This window comes from Muntiacus reevesi, chromosome 2, assembly GCF_963930625.1.
Source record: "Muntiacus reevesi chromosome 2, mMunRee1.1, whole genome shotgun sequence".
NCBI classification, from domain to species: Eukaryota; Metazoa; Chordata; class Mammalia; order Artiodactyla; family Cervidae; genus Muntiacus; species Muntiacus reevesi.
In genome coordinates this window covers 147,245,229-147,268,697 of record NC_089250.1, presented here as the reverse complement: position 1 = coordinate 147,268,697, position 23,469 = coordinate 147,245,229, and the positions used below count along the sequence as shown (strand labels likewise).

The following is a 23,469-nucleotide window of genomic DNA, read 5'->3' as shown; positions in this document are numbered from 1 at the left end:
GTCAAGGCCAATGGCCCTCTTAGCATAATGGTGCTGTAGACAGGTAGACTGTGGTATTGGTGTAGGGATCACTCTGTCAGTGGAAGAGTTGAAGGCTGGGGACAGGCTCTGGGATCTATAAAGCTAAGTATATGATGAAGATGCTCCCAGACATGCACACACACACACACACAATAGATGATCTGGATTATTCAATGATGGAGTTAAGAAAACTTATTAGAAGAAAAGTATCAAATTAGGTACTCATTGTTATCATTCTGTACACCAAAACTTATATCAAACAAAAATAACTCACTATAAACAACAAACCTATCGAAAAGTAGAATATATGTGGTGGAAAACTGAAATAATTTGAGGACGGAGAAGAACTTTTTACATAAAGGCTACAACTTAAAATAGACATATTTTTGATTACATACAAATTTAAAACTTGTGAACATCTGAAATACCATAAAAATTAAAAAGCAAATAATAAACTGAGGGAAATATTTGAACAAATATGACCAAATATTTTCAGAGCATTTATGAAACGATAAGGAAAAAAGACAGATATTCTGATAAAGCAGTGGAAAAAGAACTTGTCCAAACCACAAGACTAGCAATGTCCAAAAACATAAAGTCTTTCATCTCAATATTCATTTTATTTATTTTTCAACATTCATTTAAAAGAGTTTCTTAAACTGAGATGAAGTTTCTCTGCTCATCAAGGTCACAGTTTTTTTTAAAGCTTATAGTTGCTAGGCAGAGTGTTAAAAGATAACATTTTTGTTATTGTTGTTGAAGGTAGAGGTAAAAAGTGATACAAAGACATGAATGTAAAGAAGACAAACATAGAAGGCAAAGCTTGCATCTATGAAACCACACTGAGGGGCAGCAGCTAAAGGAGGGGAAACCAGAGCCTCACATATAAGGAAGGCAGAAGCAGATACTTCCCTGTATTAGCATCCTCACTATGCACATTTTAAACATGTTGCTAAGACTTTTAAAGTCATGTTTCATATCTTCAGCTGCAGGTACAAATGAGAAAAGAACTTTTTTAGTTGTTCTAAAGACTGAAAGATATTAAGCTAAGGGCCATATATAACCTACAAGACAGAGATATGGAAGCAAGCTAAAATTATTACAACTCCTCAAGGTTTTTCAAGTTGTTTGAATGAATAGCTTTTCTAATTACCATGTTTCATGTATTTATTCTTGGGCCATTTCAAGTCACATGGGGATGTACATGGTGCAGTGGACTCAATTTTGCACTGAAGTCACGAGGCAGCAACCTCATGGCTTAATTCACTCTAAAATCTTTTAAAAATGAATCTTAACTGTGCTCATGACTTTCTATTAATAGTGTTAGATGTCAGTTAAGACATCTCTTATTCTAGGGGCCAAAGCTTTTGAATTATGTAAAAATTATTAAGTAAGGAAATTAAACTATAAGACTACAGTTAATCTGAACATGGTTAAATCCTTATAATGGTTTTTATATTATAGGCAACGTTCTCCTAGACTACACTTTACTTTCCTTCAGTTACTGTGGCACCTACCTGGCTAGTTACTCCTCCCTCCCAGAATTTGAACTGGCCCTCTGGTAAGTTGCAGCCTCCTGCAGAATTCTTTTCACTGGGTCACATTTTAATCTGTCCTTCTAGATTGTATCAAAGGACATCTACATGAAAAATCTGAAACAAGGAAAAGTGAAACAAATAAAAGTCCTAGTCATTGGCTTAATATAATCACCAATTTCAGGCAGCAAATTGGCAGGGCAAAAGCTAAAAGAGATTAATTGCTGTCTTTCTCTTCTTATTAATGTGTTATAACATTCCTTTGTCAGGTAAAGAATACATGGATACTTACATAAAGTTTTATTGTTTCTTAAATCATATGATACCTTTGAATTATTTTATAGTTTCCACTAATGTTGAAATTAAGATGGCGCTATATTAAAGCTCAGTTTGAAGTAATTATTTTTAGGGACATTAGAACAGTTATATGTTCAGAGAGTAGAACATCATATGGCATTTTCCAGCTGTAAAGACAATACTTGTTAATAAGACACATGTCTGGTCTTTGCTGGGTCACTTCATGTGGCTACCTTCAAAGATGCACTCACTGTTCAATCCATAATATAGACTCCTTCTGGGGGAAATTTGTCTTATTAAGGTGAAATATGGAATGCTCCAACGATGATTGAGAATACCCTTTACATACCAGCTTTTCTCGGGGCTTCTGTGGTGACCTGGCTGTTAAAGAAGCCACCTACCAATGCAGGAGACGCAAGAAACTTGGATTCAGTCCCTGGGTGGGGAAGATCCCTTGGAGAAGTAAATGGCAACCCACTCCAATATTCTTACCTGGAAAATTCCATGGACAGAGGAGCCTGGTGGGTGTCAGTCCATGGGGTTGCAAAGAAATAGATATCACTGAGTGCTCACACACACATGCACAGACACACACACACACACACCAGCATTGCTCATGGAAGAATGTAATAATCTAGATTCAGAGAACAACATTTAGTTTATGTAGAGTTACTTTAAAAAAAAAAAAAACTCTACTGAGATATAATTGATATATAATAAACTATATATATACACAACTTGATGACTTTTGACTTACTCATGAAACCATCACCACGATCAGGATGATGAATATATCCATCATCTCCAAAAGTTTTCCTGTGCTCCTTCAGATCCTTCCTTCAGACGCAGGTAAGCCACACATACCTGTGGCTTCCCAGGGTGAAGTATCCACCTGGCAATGCAGGGGGCGCAAGAGACTCAGGGTTGATCCCTGTGTTGGGGAGATCCCCTGGAGAAGGAAACAGCAACCCACGCCAATATTCTTGCCTGGGAAATCCCATGGACAGAGAAGCCTGGTGGGCTACAGTCCCTGGGGCCTCATAGAGTCGGCCATGACTAAGTGGACACACATACCTGTATACCATTGCTTCCCTGCCTTCACCCCTGGGGAACCAGAGGTGTATTTTCTCTCACTCCGAGTTAGTTTGCATTTTATAGAATTGCATATACTTTATATACTATTTTTTTAATCTGACTTCTTCCATGCTGCACAGTTATTTTTAAATTCTCCCATGCTGCTGTGTGTTTCAGTACTTCATTCCTTTGTATTCCGTGGTATATAGCACAATCTGTTTACTCACTCACGTGGTAATGATTGTTTTAGTTTGCTAGGGCTGCCATTAACAAAGTACCAAAAACTGAGTGGTTTAACCACAAAAATTTATTGTCTCAGTTCTGGAGGGCAGAAATCTTGAGATCAAGGTGTCAGCAGGATTGATTCCTGCTGAGGGCTATGATGGAGAATCTGTTCCTGATTGTGAATAACTGTCCTCGTGTTCACATGGTGTTCTCCTTGTTTGAATATCTGTCTCTTAATTTCTTCTTTTATAAGTTTACTAATCATATTGGAGTCGGGCCCCAGTAAAAGACTTCATTTCATTTAGGAAAGACCCTCCTTCCAAATAAGGTCACACTCTGAGATACTGAGGGTGAGGACCTTTAACCTGTGAATTGTGGGAGACACAAATCAATCCATAGCAATACTTAAAAGATGAGTAGGAATGAGATTTGTGAAGAGGAGAAGAAAGAAGATTCTAAGCAGAGGAAAGGCATGCGCAAAGGCCTTGAGGTCAGAAAATATGGCAAATTTGAAGATTTAATTAAGAGGTCGTAATGTTGTAAACAAGAGACCAGCCATGAGAGGCAAGCCAAAAGGGACAGTGTGAGGCCTGTGTGTGATCAGCCTTGTAAACATGTGACCATGGAGTTTATCATCCAAATCTGGACACTTGTGAGAAGGAAAGGGGTATGTTATTAATAACTAATGCAAAAGGATACTCATCCTTTGTATAAGGCATGCAAGTTGGCACATCCTTTATCATAGAGGCAATGGGAGTCTATTAAGGACTTTTACCAGGGATGTGAAAATGACATGATCAGTCTGCATATAAAGATCTCTGGTCACATCAAGGAGGGAACACCAATTAGGAAGCTTTGGTGGTCCAGATGAGAGATAGTCGTGGCATGGACTGGAATAGTGAGCATAGGGATGCAGGAAAGTGGAGATATTTGGGAGGTGTTTAGGAGGCAGCACCACTGGTCTTGGTGACTGACTGAATGTTGGGCATGGTGCTGAGCGAGAGGGACAGTTGAGGGTTTTACCCAGAGTTGTGACTTGGGAAACTTGGGGACATGATGGTGCTTTTCAGAAAGATATAGAAGGCCTGGGTGGGGGGAGGTTGGAAGAGGCGATTGGGGAAGATGAGTTGGGACAAGCTGAGCTGAGGGTGCCTGAGATAAAGAAATGGTGATGTCTAGTTGGCAGTTGATATATCAGTTAGGATTAAGGCTCAGTTGCTGCCACAGAAACCCAAATCACCCCAAAGAGATGGCTTAAACAAGACAGGAGTTTTTTTCTCCCATATAGCAGTTTGGATATGAGCAGCCCGTGGCTGATCTGGTGGCTTACTGGTGTGTGGATTCTGTCTCCCCTATTCCGTTGTTCTCACACTCCTAGGGTGTTGCCCCCATCTCTAGTATAAAGTGGGGCAACAGCCATATATTTTGGGGAGCCACGTGGAAGGGAGAAGCATAATGGGGAGAGCACAAACCTTTGTTGGACACATAGAGTGGGAACTGCATGCATCACTACCACGTAGAGCCCACTGGCCAGCTTAGTCACAAGCCACATGGAGCTACAAAACATGCTGGGAAATACGGTCCTCACTGTGGGTGACCATGTACCTGGTTAAAAACCAGGGAATTCTGTTACTAGGAAGGAGAAACGGAGAATAGATTTTGAGAGACGCAGTTTGCCTCTATCCTAGATAGCTAGGACCAGAGCTCAGGAGAGAGTGCTGGAGGTTAACATTTGGGAGTTGTTAGATTAGTAGTCAGAGTGCTGAAAGTGGATAGAGCACCTACAGAGAACCTTGAACAGAACCTAGAGGCACACCAATAAAAGGGACTCAAAGGGGAAAAGGGCCTCATAGGACATTCAGAAGGAGCAGTCATGGAGCAAGGACGGACAGGGGCATGGAGGTTCCAGAACGCACCTGAGCCTGGATGCTGAAGAAAGCAGAGCCTGAGGCAGAAACTCACATGCCCCCTCTTTAGGAGAGAGTACAGTTTCAGGGAAGAGGCAAGCCAGAAAGGGGGAGGGAAGGAAGAGAGCCACTGTGAGCGCACAGTAATTCACTGGACACCACTCAGCTGCCCTGTCCCACAGGTGGTCTTTTGAGAGGCCGAGTAGAATACTGTGAACACGGACAGTCCCTGGGCCGTGACACGGGCTGGGAAGGGGAGACGGAGATATGGGAACTTGCCCACCACTCCTGTTACCCCATCAATCAAAAGTCCCCTGCACAGGGTATTAACTCCGCCCCACTTTCAGACTTGGTGCAACCTGAGGCTCTGGGTGTGTAGAGCAGGCATGAGATGAGGTGCAAGCAAAGTGGGCCCCTGAAGTTAGTTGAAGCCTATGCAGTTAGACAGCCACCGAGTCAGCTAGGCAGAACAGGTGATCCAGGGCCCAGAAACAGCATGGGGCTGACAGTTAGGGGTTTCACGTAAGAGCTTTGTGACAGAGAGTCCAAGAGTCATCCTAGAAGGTAGTTGTAGTGAGCAGAGTCCAGTCCTGCAGAAGTTAAGTTAGACAAGGACTGAAAAGAGCCTGCCGGGTTTGGGATGAAGGTGGATGTCAGTGGATCTTGGAGACAAACAGATGGGAGACAGATACCTATGTCAGTGGAATGGTGGTGATGGGATGCAGATATCCTGGGAGGAGGGGAGAACAGGAGTGACAAAGAGGACGCAATGAGTTTAAACAACTCACTCAGGGAGGTTGGCTCCAAGGGAAGAGAGACATGAAAGTGTGAGATTAGGGGAGGGATTTTTTTTAAAGATGGTACAGATGAGCTCTTCAGGGTTGACAGAGAGGAGTCAGGAGAGAGGGAGGGCCCAAAGGTGCAAAAGAGAAGGAATGATGGGTAAACTAATGTTCTTAAGAAGTCAAGATCTGTAGGGTCCAGAGCACAGGTGGTAAAACTGACCTTAAGCAGCAGGAGGTATGTCTTCCATTGTAACAGAAAGGGTAAGGAAAGAATGATACAGAACTTGGCAGGTTGTCACACTCGATCTCAGAAATTTGGAGGAATTCTTGGCTGATAACCTCTGTTTTCTTCACCGAAGTCAAGGCCATTTACTGAGAGTAAGAAGGAGCTGGAGGAGTTAGAGCCTTCAGGAAAATGGAGAATATTAAAAATCAGCCCTTTAGAGAATAGGAAAGAGAACCAACCAGAGAAACAAAGGAGGTTTGGAGGTTGTATTGAGGGGCCTCGTTGGTGGTAAACATGAATTTATAATATCACCGACACACATAGTCCTGTGATATTTGTTCTTTTGTTTCAGCAGCTCAGGTTTTCAGCCGTATCCATCCAGGGTTGATGTGTTTTCCCAGGCATCTGAGGCAGAAAGTAAAAACAATTCAGGGAATCAGTGATACCAGCAAGAGATTAGTTAATATGATGAATGGGACCTCTGTGATGGGGATGGAAGGAGGTGGAAGCAGGAGAGAGCCAAGAAACAGGGTGAACTCCACACAATTTAGTTTTAGTTTGCAATTCACAACCTTGAGTGGAGTTCTGGCTCCTTGTGAGGGGACAGCTCATGTGAATTTTTCTTCTGTTTATTTTATCTAGCAAAGGACCTTGCTCATGATAGGCATTCAAGATATTCTCTCAAGTGGGTAGATGAATTAATCTGTTTTAGAGTACCAGTATTATGATTTTTGCTTGTTGTTAAAGGGGCAAAAACCAAACAATGCAACCGAGTATAACCCTATGGGATCTTCCGGGGACAGGTGGTAGTGGTTTCGTCCCTAAGTCATGTCTGACTCTTTGAGACCCTGTGGACTGTAGCCCGCCAGGTTGCTCTGTCCATGGGATTTCCCAGGCAAGAATACTGGAGTGGGTTGCCATTTCCTTCTCCAGGGAATCTTCCCCACCCAGGGACTGAACCCGCATCTCCTGCATTGGCAGGCGGATTCTTTAGTGCTGAGCCACCTGGGAAGCCTACTGTGATTTTTAAAACTGAGTAAATGATCAGCTGGCGTCAGTGCATACAGGGCATCTCAACTTACAAAGAGTGCTCATCTGTAGTAATAAGTGATTTAAGCACGTACACTTTTCAGCACATGTGATGGTACTTTCCACTTTCTAGATATGAATGGGTCAAATCCAAATTTGATAAGGAGCATGAAACAGCCTTAGTAGCACATTGCAGAGTAATATTTTAAAATAACTGTCTTGCTTTTCTAGGAGGGTATACTATAATACTATAATTATAAGCATAATTATTTTAACCTTGATATTAAGATAATAGATTAATAAATTCTATAATAAATTCTCAAGTTATGTAAGTTGTTCTCAAGTTTTGGGGATGGCCAAAAATTCATTCAGGTTTGCATTCTCTCTTACGGAAAAGCCTGAATGAACTTTATGGCCAACCCAATAATTAGATATATATTCTCAAGACATGAAATTCAAATGAATTCTTTTTCACCAAACTCAATTTTGTTTCAGGAACTGGGAATCAGGTGTCATTTTGTGCAGGAAGTCACAACCTGGTGTAGATGTGAGCCAGATGACTTTTAACCCCATGAATTGGCACCAACTGTGCTTGTCAAGTCCAAGTTCAGTAACTGTGTGGACCATCGAAAGAAGTAACCAGGAACATTATCTCAAAGCAAAGTAAGAGACTTCATTACAACATAGCAAAGTGGGGATTTTTGTCTGCATTCATGTAATGGGATTGGGTCAGTTTGCTGAATTAAATGGCTTTATACACACATCTTAAAACATCTTTTTCCATACTTTGGAGTGCTTCGTTGCATTTTGAAAGGATTCTCTTTAACTTGATTTCCCATTGAGCTTAAACATCAACCTTATTCCAACATGGTTTAATTTTCCAAAATTGTATTTACTCTTGCCATTTCAAAATATGCCTATTGTATTGAATATATATGTATTTCTAAAAGATCGTGTTATCGCTTTTTGTTCCTATTACTTTGATACCCAAATGAAATCTCAAAAATAAGAACATTTTAGATATGAGAAGTGTATAGATTATATCTTCAGCCACATCGTCTATAAACAAAAGAGTTGTTGCATGTAGTGAAGTCATGGAATTGCCTATTTCAATAGGACTGGGTCAAAGAGAAGTTCAAAGACCAATGTCCTGGTGATAGTTGATGATCATGGTACCTTTGTTGAAAAGAGTTTAAAGACTTAAGGTGGTCCTGAGCCTACCATTCTCTCCACACTCCCCAAAGTCAAAGACTGAGGGGACATTGGACATGCACATTCTTGAAGTTGCAGATTTTGAAAACCTGCCTTCTTAAAGAGAAATGTGAAGTTAGTTAATAAAGTTTTCAAACTGGAGAACCCTAAGAGAGACACTTCTTTCTCCTCAGTATTCTTTATGTCTCAATTTCATTTTTAAGAGAATCCATTGAATAACCAAATCTGTCTCAGGGCAGAATTGACAACACTGTACCTTTTCATAAAATGGATAATGCCTCTATCAGATCTTTGCCAGGGCAGGCAAGTAATTTATCACATTTTCTTTTGCTTCCCTTGAATATTCTTCTCTAGTTCTGAATGTTGAGTTGTTTTAAAGAAAATAAAAGGAGAGACTAAGTAAGTGGATTGTCCTGGATCAGAAAACAAGTAGGATTTGAAAATACTTAGTTAAACCTTACATTTGAGTGGTAAATACTATTTTTGCATGATGATTTTTCAAAATTATTCATCATTCATAAAACAGAACCAAGGATGTTTTGAATTTAACACATAAAGCCATGAGTTCCCTAAACTCATCTTTATAACCATGTTATGGTTTAAAAGTAAATATATGGTAAATCTGAAAATAAATTCCTAATACCAGAAGTTGTAAAGGTAGCTGAGAATAATCTACATGTATGTTAATTTTGGTCCTTGTGTTTTTATTTGAGTTAGTTACCAATATTTAAAATTTGAGAAATTTCTCATCAATTCTAGATTATGATATTCTCTTGAAATTTTGAAATAAAAATTCTCACAATTCAGCAAACCCTCTTGGTTAGAACTGAGTGGTACCTGCCAGCTTTAGGAGGTGTGTACAGAGAAAAAATTCTTAGATTTTTTGTTTCTTTGTCAGAAAAAGCCTAGTTCTTCCCTGCTGTGTTTTTCTTCCTCATGAGCCCCCTTTACTCTCAGAATGAACACTTCATTTCTCACATTTGTGGAGGAAGTTCCCACCCCCCCAACCCCCAACCCCCGTACCAAACAATTCTCCCTGATACCAGCTGGGTGTTTACGATTCAACTCAATTCTGACACTCTACCCAGAGATAGAACCAGATTCCATAGGCTAAGGGTTTGGTCCTACAAGACTGCCCTCCCCGTTCCACTGCAGATGCTAGCTTCAGACTAGGTTGTTACCTGTACTTCCAACTAACCAGCAACAGATTAGAGATTTCAATGACCCACTCCTTGGGTTACATTAATCTGCAAGAACAACTCACAGAACTCAGGACAGCACTTATGTTTACTAGTTTATTGAAGGATATGATAAAGGATGCAGATGAGCAGCCAGATGGTGATACATGGGGTGAGGTCTTGGAGGGTCTTGAATGAAGGAATTTCTGTCCCATTTCTGGGAGTTGGTTGGACTGCATCACCCTCCCAGTGTGTGTGTTCACCAACCTGGAAGCTCTCCAGACTCCCTACAACTACATGATGAATTATTTGCTCCATTTCTAGCTCCTCTGCTCTCTCTCGAAGATGGGAGTAGAAGCTGAAACTTCCAAGCTTCTAGTCATGGCTTGGTCTTTCTGGTGAGCAGTGCCCATTCAGGAGCCTCTCAGGAGCCCACCCAGAATCACCTCAATAGAACAAAAGAAGCCCCTAATGCACTTAGAAATTTATAAGAGTTTCAGGAACTCTGTGCTAGGAAACTAGGTAGAAACCCTATATATATTTTTTTCCACTGTCTCAGGAGAGGGAAAAGACCTTCCCATCTGCCACAGTCCCACCTGGTCACATAGCACTAGCCTGACCCCTGACAGCATTCAAGTTTCCAATTTCTGCTTTAGATACTAACTTTTTAAAGGTTTGAAAAATCTCTATGTACTTGATTCATGACTGTGTATTACCTGTCCTTTTATGATAAATAGTTTTAAATCTACTGTTTTACTTTTATCTGGTTTCTGTTTTTTTTTTTTCATAATGAGTTGTAACACCTCGCACTTTGCTTACCACTTATATGAAGTAGTTCCATCAGTGACTAGTTTCTGTTAATCTGATTTTTCTGACGTCTTTTTTGCCCCTACAGGTCAGTAAAATTGCCTTTGGAAGATGGATCATTTTTTAATGAGACAGATGTCATTTTTCCCCAGTCGTTGCCCAAGGATCCTATCTATGGACCTGTGCTCCCCGTGTCAGCCATCGCCGGACTCGTGGGTGAAGAGGCAGAAACTTTCAGGGTATTGACCTGGCCCCTCTCCTTGGGTGCCTGTTGGCTTTCATGACCATCCCGTGAGATAGGCAAGATAGAGAGGGTCTTCCTGGTTTTCATTACAGATTAACCCTGGAGACCATGAGAGATGAAGACTCTGGAGTTCTGAGTTTGAGTGACTGGGAAGATGATGGCCCTTGCTAACTGAAGCAGGAGGCCAAGCTGTGGTTTCAGTGTTGGACATACTGACTTTGGAGTGCTGGGTGGCATCCAGGTGGAGATGCCAGGTGGAAACAGGCAACGTGGACCTAGCGACAGAGAGAAGGCAGGGCAGGAGACAAAATAAGAGTCATTACTGCAGAGAGGATAGTGGGAGCATGGAGCATGGGGTGGGGGAATGGGGGTGAGGGAAAGGAGAGAGAGGCTGTCAGGGGAGAGAGCCAGAGAGGAAAATGTCTGCAAAAGACAGGAGGAAGAAGTGGAGTCTGAGGAGGCGCAGTCACAGAAATAGGAGAAAATCCAGGAGAGAATGAGGCCCTGGAAAGCAGTGGAAGAAAGTTTCATAAGGGAGTTTGCCAACAGTTACTCATTTTTTTTTTTCATTCAGCAGATACTTATCAAGCTCCTTGTGTAACAGTCACGGTTTTAGACAACAGGGTCCTGTGCTGACCAACCAGGCATAGGCCTACCTCTCGGAGCATCCACTCTATTAGGGAGGCAGAGACCACGGCATCAGTACCAAAAGTAAAGAGATACAGTGAATCGTTGCAAAACGTGGCACATGTTATAACAGGACAAATGGGAGATGGGAGTGGAGGTGAGGGGGAGATCAACACGCTGCTCAAGGAAGGCCTTTGGAGAGATGACTCTGAAGGACGAGGGGGCTTCCTCCTGCTATAAGCAGGGTAAAGAGTGTTCAGGCAGAGGGAACTGCACGTGTGAAGGCCCTGGGGAGAGAAGAGAATTCAGTATTCTTGAGCAGCTGAGAAGAGAATCCTGTGGCTGGAGCACAGTGAGCAGGGAGCTGGGCAGTAAGGCACAGTGATGGTCAAGAAGGAGGCCGGGAGCAGAGAGTGACACCTGCAGGGTCTTTGGGATGAAAGTAAGGAGCTGGATTCTGCTGCACCTCTGAGACCTGCGTTGTGTGAACACGTGTGTGAAAGCTCTAAGCCAAGGAGAGTGGAAGTAGAGATCCCCAAATGCTTCTGACCACTGCAGAGCGTTAAGCTCCGGATGTTTCAAATGGTTCCATGTGATAATTAGGTTATGAAAAAGTCTCTGGCAAGCAAAATTTGCATGCTTATAGTATTTCTTCTAAAGGATAACTATTATTCACTTTTCCTGATTACAGAAGATAACTAATTCCTGTTAATAGTACAAGTCTTAGCCTTGGAAATGCAACCACACTCAGCCACAGTGGGGCAGCAAAGTAAAACCAAACATGTCAGCCTTCAAGATTTACAACTGGAAAATATGTTTCTATGTTTAGTTTTTGGTACCAAAGAAGCCACATTTTCCACTATTTCAACCCCATCATTCACCCTGTGTACCAACATCATGGATCCTACATAAAGCATTTAAAACTCAGGCAGTTGTTCTTATCATTTAAAAAGTGTCAAGTAAGAGAAAAGATTGTATGCTCTTAGTATTTCCTCTAAAGGATGACAATTATTCACTTTTTCAAATTATAGAAAATAGCTACTTCTTTTAATAGTACAGGAAATGCCTATACTTTTAATAGTACAGAAATGCCTTCTTTAAATACTTAAATATGGAGTTACCCTTTTTAAACAAATGCTCATAATAAACAGACATATTTCTTTCCCAGGACATTTGTAACTCAGTACATTTCAATTTTTTCCTGAAAACAGAAATTTAATATTAAAGTTTGACATTTCTAAATTATACAGGGACTGTTACTAAAGCCATTTATTTTACATTTAAATTAGAAGTCAATTTTGCCACTATTTACTCCTTTCATCTTATAGATAAATAAGGTGAAAAAAAATTGCTAACACATTCAGTAATATCTATACGAGTGAAAGTGTAACTAAACTTAGATCTCAGATGTCTTGATTCTATTCCTTTGAATGAAATTTCTTGTGGCCCAGTACCAATGGCAAAGAAATTAGTAAGGATTTGGCCTATTTAAAGGTCTTAAAAATTGACAAACGTGGATTTTTATAAAATTACAAATATTAAATCGTCCCCTTATCTCCGTTATAGCTAACACTAGAAAAGCACACAAGAGGTCTTTAAATGGGCCAGCATCACATTACACAACTTATTTGGGGCATTAGAAATGGTATCCAATAGTAGCACGGGGGAAATCAAAGGCAGATGTTATCTGGGCAGAAGTTGGATCCAAGATAGTGAATTTAATCTGAAGTGTCCAGTTTTCTTTTTCCATCGACCTTGAAAAAACATTGCTAAATTGAAATTCCCCTTAAAGCTCAAGTATTCTGACACGTATTCAGATGCTTACATTTTCTAAAGCAATATTAAGTTGGGCTTGAGTATTTTATGTTTGGTCTTCAAGTGATCAAAATGTTTGATTCCAGAGGACTGAGCAAGGATATGGTGTTACCAACAAATACTTTTAAACACTATCAGCATCTTTTCTTTGAAAAATTTAAATTTCCATAATTGAAAATTATTCTTTCTGCTTACACCACATAATATCACATTCATTTTTAAATGGCACAGAACATATTTATTGATGAAAGAAAATAATAGGAAGACAAGCCCAGGTTTATCTTAAATAAAACTGTACACAGTACTAGCTTAATATACTAAGGCAAGAAAATTCCAAGTTTTAATCCTCACCCTCTGAGGCATATATGTTCACTAACATTATGAGAACCAGATATGTATGGTTTTTAAAAGATTTTTCAAGTTCATTGCCATACTAGGAAAGAGTCTTTCTTTTTGTGATTTATAGTCAAATGTCATCAAGATAACTAGGCAACTTTTAAATTATGATGATTAAATAATGGTAGTCAGTAACTCTTTTCCCTATGAGTCAAATCTCAGTTAGATACCACAAAAATGTCATTGATCAGCAAGTTTAATCCTTTTGAATGATTTTGTCCCTTTTTTTATGCCCACTGGGTGGCCAAATTGTGACTCGTTTTATTTTCTAAGGATCCAAGGCTATGAGGGCATGAAATAGACCAATCATACATTAAAGATGACAAGATGACCTATCCTTTTAAAAACTTACAATGAGAAGCGCTTCTATACATGAAGCACTTCTGCTTTCATATTTCATGGTCCATCTCAAATGACAATTCTCTCTCCGTCCACTTCCTTCACTCCATCAGGAAGAACAAATTGCTTTCTTGTAGGATCTCTTGTAATATTTAAATATGTTTCTGAAAAAACAACTAAAACCAAAACCAAAATAAATAAATATGTTTCTGCTATAGACTACCATGTTTTCTGATTCTGCTGTTTGTTGATACTACTTCTCCCTCAATAGGCGATTGTCCTATTGAGAAGAGGGATAATCTTATCAGTACAAGAGATCTCTCTGGTACAGTACATGGTATATAATCAACACCCAGTAAATGTTTGTGGAAATACTAATTATGCAAAAATTTGTATCAGTTGGGAATCCAGTAGAATAATTACTTTGGCAGGGCTACACCTGCTTTACCCTTCCTAAATTAAAGAGCAGTATATGCTATTTAAATAATTGAGTATTTATTACAATGGTGACCTGCATTATCAAGAGTTTTGAATGGAAAAAATGGCTATTTATATGGGTTTACCATATTCCCCAACTATGAGATCTATTCCAACTTCCGCAGCTTTATTTTTCTCTCACAGCACTTTCAACACATAATATTTTATTTATGTATATATATATATATAATTTTTTTTCCTTAATTTCTTTTTGTTCTATTTTCCCTCACCAGGATTAAGACCCATGAGGGTAGATTTGTTTGTTTTGTTTTGTTTTGTTCTTTGCTACATCCCTGTGCTTAGAACAGTGCATGATATCTAAATATTTGGTAGATGAGTGAATAAATGAATGAAATAAATATGAATCACTCAAAGAATATAAGAATTCTATTAATTTGGCCATTAGCTTATTAAAAAGGTTTTCTGTTCCTATGGCTATAAGGATGCCTAAAGAAAACAAAGACGTTATATTGTAGCTAATGCAATTCTAAATAATAGTATAGCATTAAAAAAAAACTCAGATAGTACTAAATGTTTTGTTATAAACAAATATGTAAATAGATAAATGAAAGTAAAGTGTAGTATGTTTGACTTGTTTAAATAGAAAGGAAAAAATGTCATGTTATGTTACTTTATAGTACCCTGAATTCAGAATCTTAATCAGTGCTCTGGGGGGCAGAGGTGAGGGCACGTGTCCAAAATATTTTACCTCTGAGAATATAACCAGGTGGTCCAGAACTTACAAGGAGGCCTGCTCTGTGTGGACATAAAGGGAGAGTGGCCTCTCCCCTGCTGGACGGAGTGTTTAAAGCTACAGGGGACATAGCACTGAGATATTATCATCTAAGGCAGAGATCAGCAAACTATCACCTGCCTTTATGTGACTTCAAGCAAGCTAAGACAATTCTTTTACATTTTTAAAAAGTGTTTAAAAAAAAAGAAAGGGATATAATAGAGACCTATGTGGTCCACAAAGCTTCTTTTTTACCTAGTCCTTTACAGGAAAAATTTGCCATAGACCCTTAGTTTTAGTTCCCAAAGCCAGTTTTTCTTCTAGGTACATTCCATAGATTTTTGCATTTCTCTCTGAGTTTTCCATGGAAGCAAAGTCAGGTAGGATGTTTCATGAACTAGAGAGGCCTTGAGAACCAGACCAGGGGTCCTCTTCTCATTCTCCAATACAGAGAACTAAGCAGAGGGTTGAGGCCAACAACTCCATAGAAAAATCACACTCATGCCCCCTGCCATGAACCAGGAGAGAAAAGGTTGACCCAAATCTTCCTCAAATGGGGTGATTTTAGCCAAACAATGGCTTGCTTAGATACAAGATATCAAAAAGTCCACCAAGAAACAGCGTACAAATTATTACTCAAGACTTTTGCAAAAAACCTACGATACTAAAACTCTCAATGTGCTGGCAAAAACCCCTAATATTTGGGGAATTAAAATGCAGGGAGAGAGATGGAGCAGGAAGAAGTTCGTTTAGCTCTAGGTAAAGGGCAGGACCAATAAACACATGTAGACACATATTAATTTGTTTTCATCTTGGAAGTTGTTTTTGCTGAGTATTTCTCTGGCTCTTAAGCCACGACTGTTGTGTTAACACATGGTTTTAAATCTTTTCTTGAAGCCTAAAGACGATCTGTATGCTTTGCTTCACCCGACTATGCACTGCTGGACTCCAACAAGTGACCTATACGTTGGCTGTGAAGAGGGTCACCTTTTAATGGTTAATGGAGAAAACTTAAAGGTAACTGTGCTTAATAAGACAGAAGATGGACCACCAAGGGGTAAGGAACTGCTTTGCTTCATCTTCCCAGAAGTGTAGCCATTGGTGATGGTTTTGTACTTGACAATGGATGTTTTATTCCGTATTTTTCTCTTTCTAGAGACATCTTTGATTCCTCCTTCTTCCTTATCCTCTAGTTAGCTACCGAGTCCTCTGGGTGTTTCTTTTAGCTACCTATATTAAGTGTTCTATGCTCTAGACTTCCTACTCTCACTCTATATACATATTTCACATAATCCTTAAAACCAGTTCATAAGGAAATACATTTTTATCTTCATGATATAGATGAAGAAATGGAGGCATTAAGAACTTAAGAAACATGCCCAAATTCACATAACTAGTAAACTATAGAGCTGACACCTGAACCCAGACAATAAGACTTCAGGGTCCAAGTTCTTACTATGCTGTATCCTTCCGCATACATAGGTGCTCAGTTGCTCAGTTTTGTCCGACTCTTTCTGACCCCGTGGACTGTAGTCCACCAGAGTCCTCTGCCCATGAAATCTTCCAGGCAAGCATACCGGAGTGGGCTGCCATTTCTTTCTTCATGGTGTCTTCCCCACCCAGGGATCAGACCTGCATTTCTTGCTTCTCCTGCATCCGCAGGCAGATTCTTTACCACTAGCGCCACCTGGGAAGCCCTCCTCATAATATGCCTGTTTAATCAGCTAATATGCCTTTCCCTGACTTCCACAGCAACTCTTTCTCCACGAGACCATCCTTTAGGACCAACCGCCATCTTGAAAATTACTTTCCATGGCCTCACTAGCATTCCTGGGAGAATCTGATCTGTCCTCGTTAGATCAAGTGTCCACTCCTGGTCCCATCAGAGTTGGCCTGGGTCAGAGAAGCCAATATCACCTTGTGTGAAGCTACATGTAGACACTTTGAGAAGGGAGTCTCACCAGGGTAAATTCTTCAACCTGACCAATGCACTTTCCACTCTAACTCTTCTTATTCTTTCATACCTTGACTTCTGTAGCAACCATAGAACTGATTTCATTGAGCCTAATCCATAGTTGACCCAAACCAAGCATGCCATCCCTGCCAAACTGCCCTTCTTGAAGACAATTTTCCACATTTAACTCAAGGACAACTATGGCTTAATTTCAAGCTGTCTCTGATCTTTTCTTACCTGCGCCATTAATATTATTTCTGACTACTCCCTAGTATGAGTTTTCTGATCTAGCCAGTCATTTCTTCCCATCATTTCACAGACATTTCACAGCCGGCTCATTCCCTTGTCACCTTTCACTCTGAATCCTCCAGTTTCCAGCTCAAACACCACATCCTACAGCAAGTCTTCTGCATCTATACGTTTTCATACACTCCCTCTCCTGTTCCCTGACTCACACTCCACTGTGAAAGTGAAGCCATTAGCTTCCTACCCCAGCCTGTCACACTCCCCCACCTCACTCTTCCCATTGCTCTCATCTGTACTCTCCAGGCCTGGGCCACCCTCTGATCTCATGTTTACAATGCCATCCCTCAGTTCTCTAAAAAATAAGTCTCTCTTCTGGCCTGTCATTCCAGTTTCAGCTCTCCCAGTTGAGCCTCACATAAGTTCTCATCATTCCTATACTCTCTCTAAATTCTGCCTGCTGGCTTTGGCAGTTACCTTTGTCTATGATGCCATGTCTTTCTCTCTACCTAGTGAAATTATCCATTGTGGAGCCTCTGTATCCTCACCCCAACCTACAGGCAAACTCAGATGCCCCATCTGGGGTTCCATCAGACTCACATCTTTGTTAGAGCCTCATCCTCTGCTTTTATCAAAATATAATGCCTCCTGTGCCTGACTGTCCTTCCCAGTCAGTTTAGTCATTCAGTCGTGTCTGACTTTTTGCGACCCCATGCACGCCAGGCCTTCTCGTCCATCACCAACTCCCAGAGTTTGGTCATACTCATGTCCATTGAGTCAGTGATGCCATCCAACCATCTCATCCTCTGTCGTCCCCTTCTCCTCCTGCCTTCAATCTTTCCCAGCATCAGGGTCTTTTCAAATGAGTCAGCTCTTCGTATCAGGAGGCCAAAGTATTGGAGTTTCAACTTCAACATCAGTCCTTCCGATGAATATTCAGGACTAATCTCCTTTAGGATGGACTGGGTGGATCTTCTTGCTGTCCAAGGGACTCTCAAGAGTCTTCTCCAACACCACAGTTCAAAAGCATCAATTCTTCGGCACTCAGCTTTCTTTATAGTCCAACTCTCACATCCATACATGACTACTGGAAAAACCGTAGCTTTGACTAGATGGACCTTTGTTGGCAAAGTAATGTCTCTGCTTTTTAATATGCTATCTAGGTTGGTCATAGCTTTTCTTCTAAGGAGCAAGCATCTTTTAATTTCATGGCTGCCAGTCACCATCTGCAGTGATTTTGGAGCCCCCCAAAATAAAGTCTGTCACTGTTTCCATTGTTTCCCCATCTATTTGCCATGAAGTGATGGGACTGGATGCCATGATCTTAGTTTTCTGAATGTTCATTTTTTAAGCCAGCTTTTTCACTCTCCTCTTTCACTTTCATCAAGAGGCTCTTTAGTTCTTCTTCACTTTCTGCCATAAGGGTGGTATCATCTGCATATCTGAGGTTACTGATATTTCTCCCAGCAATCTTGATTCCAGCTTGTGCTTCATCCAGCCTAGCATTTTGCATGATGTACTCTGCATATAAGTTTTAAGACTGTCTTTCCCACTAGCCATCAACTCTGAAGTTAGGAACAGAGACTTCAACTTTGGCTCTATAGTTTAATCCCAGAGATTGCTAGAGGGTAAATTGGCACCTCTTTGTGTTTGTAAAGTGAGTTACAAAACAATATTTCTCATCTCCAAATTCCTATTTTGTGATGTTTTATACAATTTAGAATTTAGTTGTGTATAGTCTTTTTTTTTTTTTAGCCAAACCGCACAGCATATGGGATCTTAGTTCCCCAATCGAAGATCAAACCTGCATCCCTTGCAGTGAAAGTTGAGAGTCTTAATTACTGGACCTCCAGGGAAGTCCCTATATGTGGTCTTTTATTGCTCACTAATATCATCCTATATACTATTTCTTATCATTTTCATGATACATATATTAAAATACTTCCAAATAAATGTTTTCTATCTTCTACAACGTGGAGGACACTGGTACCTTTAAGTTGATATAGGTGGCAAATATATAATCTCATAATCAACAGCCTCAAGGTATTTATATTTTATTAAAGAGAATAAGACAAGTCGACAAATAATTGCAGCCAGAAAAATCAAGATGTGAGGAAAGCGTCATAAAGTGCTATGGGAATTCAGATGAGGGGAAAATGCCAAATTAAGTCATGTTGTAGGTGGCATTTGAAACAGCCCTTAAAGGATAGGTTCACAGGCAGAGATGAGGGTAGGGGAAATTTTGGACAATGGTATCTGTGAAAACAAGAAAACATGGGAAAGGTTGAGAAACAAGAAGTTGTCCAGTTTGTCTGGAGCATCAAGTGTTATACAGAAAAGTGGGAATAAAGGGACATCTAAGTGATACCACATCTGACCTTGAATGTCTGACTAAGGTGTTTATATCTAATCCTTCTGACAGTGGAATAACATCAACTCCTGAGTGGAGATGTACCCCAATTGGAACTGTGCTTGCAGACATAAATTATCCATAGTTTAGGAAAGGAGTAGCTATAAGCAGCAGGCATCTAGACTAGGCCGGAGTCATAGCAATGACGCTGGTGGCAGCTGGGTTAAAGAGAAGAAACTACTGGGAGGTGAACAGTCTTTAGATGAAAGGGCACTATTCGTCTTAGCATCTGGCAAAATGCTGAGCAGGTAGTATGCAATAAATAAAAGTCTGGCAGGTGTCTCTGAGCCTTTGCTCTGGTAGTTCTTGCGGTTTAATCTACATAAAAGCTAGTGTGTTTTTTGTGACTTTCCCCCAGGAAAGTATTTTATTAATAACAAAGATCTTATAAAACTTTTTTTATTTTTACTTTTTAAAATCCACTATGTTTTATTTATTGAGGGACAAATTTACATGCCATAAAATATGCAAATCTTAAGTATACAGCTTAATAATGATATAGTTTTTGTCTTTTTTCCCCCTGGCCTGTTAAAATCTCTGATAATTTCTTTCCTTAAAAAAGGAAATATATTTACTATATAATTCCACAATGTTATTACCCCCATAGATCTGATGATACAGAACATAAAAAAAAAAAATAACAACTTGTGTGATTTATCATTAATCATTAATTTATCATTATCATTGCAAAGCAGCTTTTATTATTTATTGTTTGAGAGGCATCATAGCACACATATTCTAATAGGAAGTTGATCTGTAGAAAAAGGAATTACGAAGAAATGAATAGTCCTAGTAAAGCAGGTGAGACTAATTACTCTGTATGGCACTTTTAATTATGTGTCCTGTTTTACTTTGTTTTTCTTTCCCAAAGTTGAAAGAAATCTTATCAGTCCAGTCACCATGGCGTATCAGAAGGGAGGCGTGCTTGCTTCTGGAATTGTAATGTATTTTTTCTTCAAAATTAATTGCTTTCAAGAAAATATGTAAACACCTGAAGCTAACACAATGTTGTAAATTAACTATACTTCAATTTAAAATGGTTAAAAAATATTTCGAATAGAAAAAGAAAATATACAAAATTTCTATTTGCTGCCATTTACTATGATGAGCCATAATATGTGACATCAAGTTCTGTCAGTTTATTAATTAAAATTCTTTTTTTAGGGGATGCTATTGTAAAACTTTTTATTACAAATAATATATATACAAAATTATAGAAAACATTATAGTCAACTATCATATGTCTGGCTTATTGCAAATAAACAAAAGTCAAGTTAAAAAATCCACCACCCCAAAGCACACACACACACACACACACACACACACACACACACACTCAAAGGAGTTAAGTCTTCCAGAGTTCACCAACTGGTAAGTGGAAGAAGCTGAAAATTGAACCCAGCATGGTAAACTCCAAAGTCCTTTCTCTCATTTTTTAGGGCACACAGCTTCAGTAAGTAAGAAAAGGGGCCAGACCATGTTACTTTTCCATGTGGTTGTAATCAATGCTAAGGTTTGAAGCCGACCTACACTAAAATCTCTGGTCTACTGGTAGCTGTCTCAAACCACTGTTAGCTTTGTCTCTTCTTTTGCCACAGATCACACCTCTAGGAACCTAAACGGCAGCTGCAAAATGCTGTCAGAATGAAAGCTCCACCAATAGGAAGCAGTCTGAAGCTCATAAACCTACATTTATTTAGCTCATAATCTGCTCTCCCTAACCTTGCAATGGACTACCTCCTTCTACATTTAGTCTGCATTTGTCCTTCTCAAGTCACCCTTGGTGGTTTGTTTGTTTGTTTGTTTTAATCTAGTTTAAAGGAAAGCTTGGAGCATCTGCTCTGGTGAGGGATGGAGAGTGATGCACGTTTTTTCCCCAGGTCCCAAGTCTGAACCAAGCCATCTCACAAATACCTCCTCTTAGTCATTAGGGGGTCTAATCTAGAAATGATGGCTGAGTTTGCCCAAAATCTTTTCATTACTGTAAAAATAACTTAAGTTCCTTTTGAAAGTAGTTAAACTAACCTAAAACTGTTTACAACTTACTGATCAATGTTTAACCAACCCATTTTTACTGGATACTTGCCCTGTTTCTAGCACTGTGTGAAAAACTAGAAAGGAGACTACAAAGGAAATAAACAGCACACTGCCTACCTTTGAGTCATTTAGAGATTTAAGAAATGCACACAATAATGATTAAAGAACATACATTAAGGCTAAGGTCCTTTGAAGTAAGGAGACTGCTGAATACCAGCCACACAGTAAACTCTGCCTCATCTACCCCATGTCCTTTATCATGAAGAATGTGGTAAGGTGACAAATACTAAAGAAGTTCAAAGTAAGGGGAGATTAGTAAAATTTTAGGTAATTGAAAAATGTGTCAGAAAAAAAAGATAAAATTTTAAAAAGACCAGGAAACATGGTTAAAAATTGGCTAAATAAAGGTAAGAAGACAGAGCATTCCATATAATGTAAACATAGATGGTGTTTCAAAAAATGAACAGTAGATGCTAATCAATAAATCTTAGCTGATTTGATGAGGAAAGTATACTATGCATGGACTGACTAATTTTCTTTATTTGTCTTATTGTTTTTGGTTTCTAGGATGGCTTTGTGTATTCTTTACTTATTAAAGATACAGATTATAAAGTAGAGGATTTTCTTGAGGTTGAAAGGCCGGTGGAACATTTGATGTTTTCTCCTAGTTACAGAATGTTGCTGATTCAGACAGACAAGGTATGCTAGATGTTGATTCCTTGATAAATTTTTAGATATTATTATTATTATCATTGCGTGACAGGAATGAAGGGCAGAATGTACTGCATAATGATCCATTACTAGTCAGGACTCTTTAGCTTGCAAATGAAAAATCAGCCAATTTAAAAGTCCAGGCAACACTTGAGTGTTTTCTTCTTTTTGTTTTATATATAACTGAAAGCAAGCAAGGAATTGATATAAATCTGGGCGCTCCCATGTTGCTACTAGCCTTGTTTTTCTGCCATATCTTAGCTCTGTTTCCCCTCTACTTCCTCCCTTTCTGTGAAGATGGTGTCAAAAGAACCTCCTGAAACCCAGTTTTATAATTTTATCCTCTTGGTGACCTTAGTAGAAAGAAACCAGTTGGAAAAAAAATGTCCTGTAACCTGGACTTATTATACTAACTTGGGTCACCTTTCTACCCCTGGGTCAATTACTATGTCCAGAGGGATTCTAAACTCTCATTGACCAGGCCTAGATCACATGTCTAACCTTGGAGCCTAGGTAGAGTCATCTTGGTTTAGTTCAGTCACTCAGTCATGTCCAACTCTTTGCGACCCCATAGACGGCAGCACACCAGGCCTCCCTGTTCATCACCAACTCCCTGAGTTGACTCAAACTCATGCCCATTGAGTCTGTGATGCCATCCAACCATCTCATCCTCTGTCATCTACTCAAACATAAACTGAGATTGCGGTAATGGGTGGTTCTCTAAGGAGAGTATAGATTCTGTAAGAGAAGAAGGGAGGGAAATAAATGCAGAATAAAATCAAATGCCCACATGAATTATACTGTTAGGAAGACTCCTAAGACAGGATTAGCAGTTTATATTGTTGGGCAATGATTTTAGATAAATTACAAGTAAAATTGAATGATTTTTTGCGTAAAAGAAATTAAAATTGACATATGGAAAGACTTAAGTTTATGTAATTACCAGAAGTTAAGATAACTGTGTTAATGAGGTTTTAATAAATGAAAAACTTGAAGTATCTATAGAGGACAGAAAACAATAAAAAATGTAACCTAAGAGAAGGGAGAAAGACACAAATGGAAATCATACAAAAGAAAAATATACTTACAAAGTAAAAATTAAATGAATATGTCTGATAGAAGATGGGACGCAGCCAAAGAGAGAGAATAGATGAAGATAGATTGGAAGAAGTTATTCAGAATGTACC

The 23,469-nt window shown here is 39.4% G+C and overlaps 1 protein-coding gene across 1 annotated transcript in view; it reads left to right on the top strand.

Moving 5' to 3' along the window:
- The window catches only part of CFAP43 (cilia and flagella associated protein 43), a 95,153-nt gene that overhangs the window by 9,865 nt on the left and 61,819 nt on the right, over nt 1–23,469 (top strand). The window contains exons 3-8 of the mRNA XM_065923270.1: nt 1,486–1,582; nt 7,595–7,762; nt 10,385–10,535; nt 15,825–15,984; nt 20,406–20,473; nt 22,139–22,270. Of these exons, the coding sequence (XP_065779342.1) occupies nt 1,486–1,582; nt 7,595–7,762; nt 10,385–10,535; nt 15,825–15,984; nt 20,406–20,473; nt 22,139–22,270 (776 nt within the window). The remainder of the gene's footprint in view (nt 1–1,485; nt 1,583–7,594; nt 7,763–10,384; nt 10,536–15,824; nt 15,985–20,405; nt 20,474–22,138; nt 22,271–23,469) is intronic.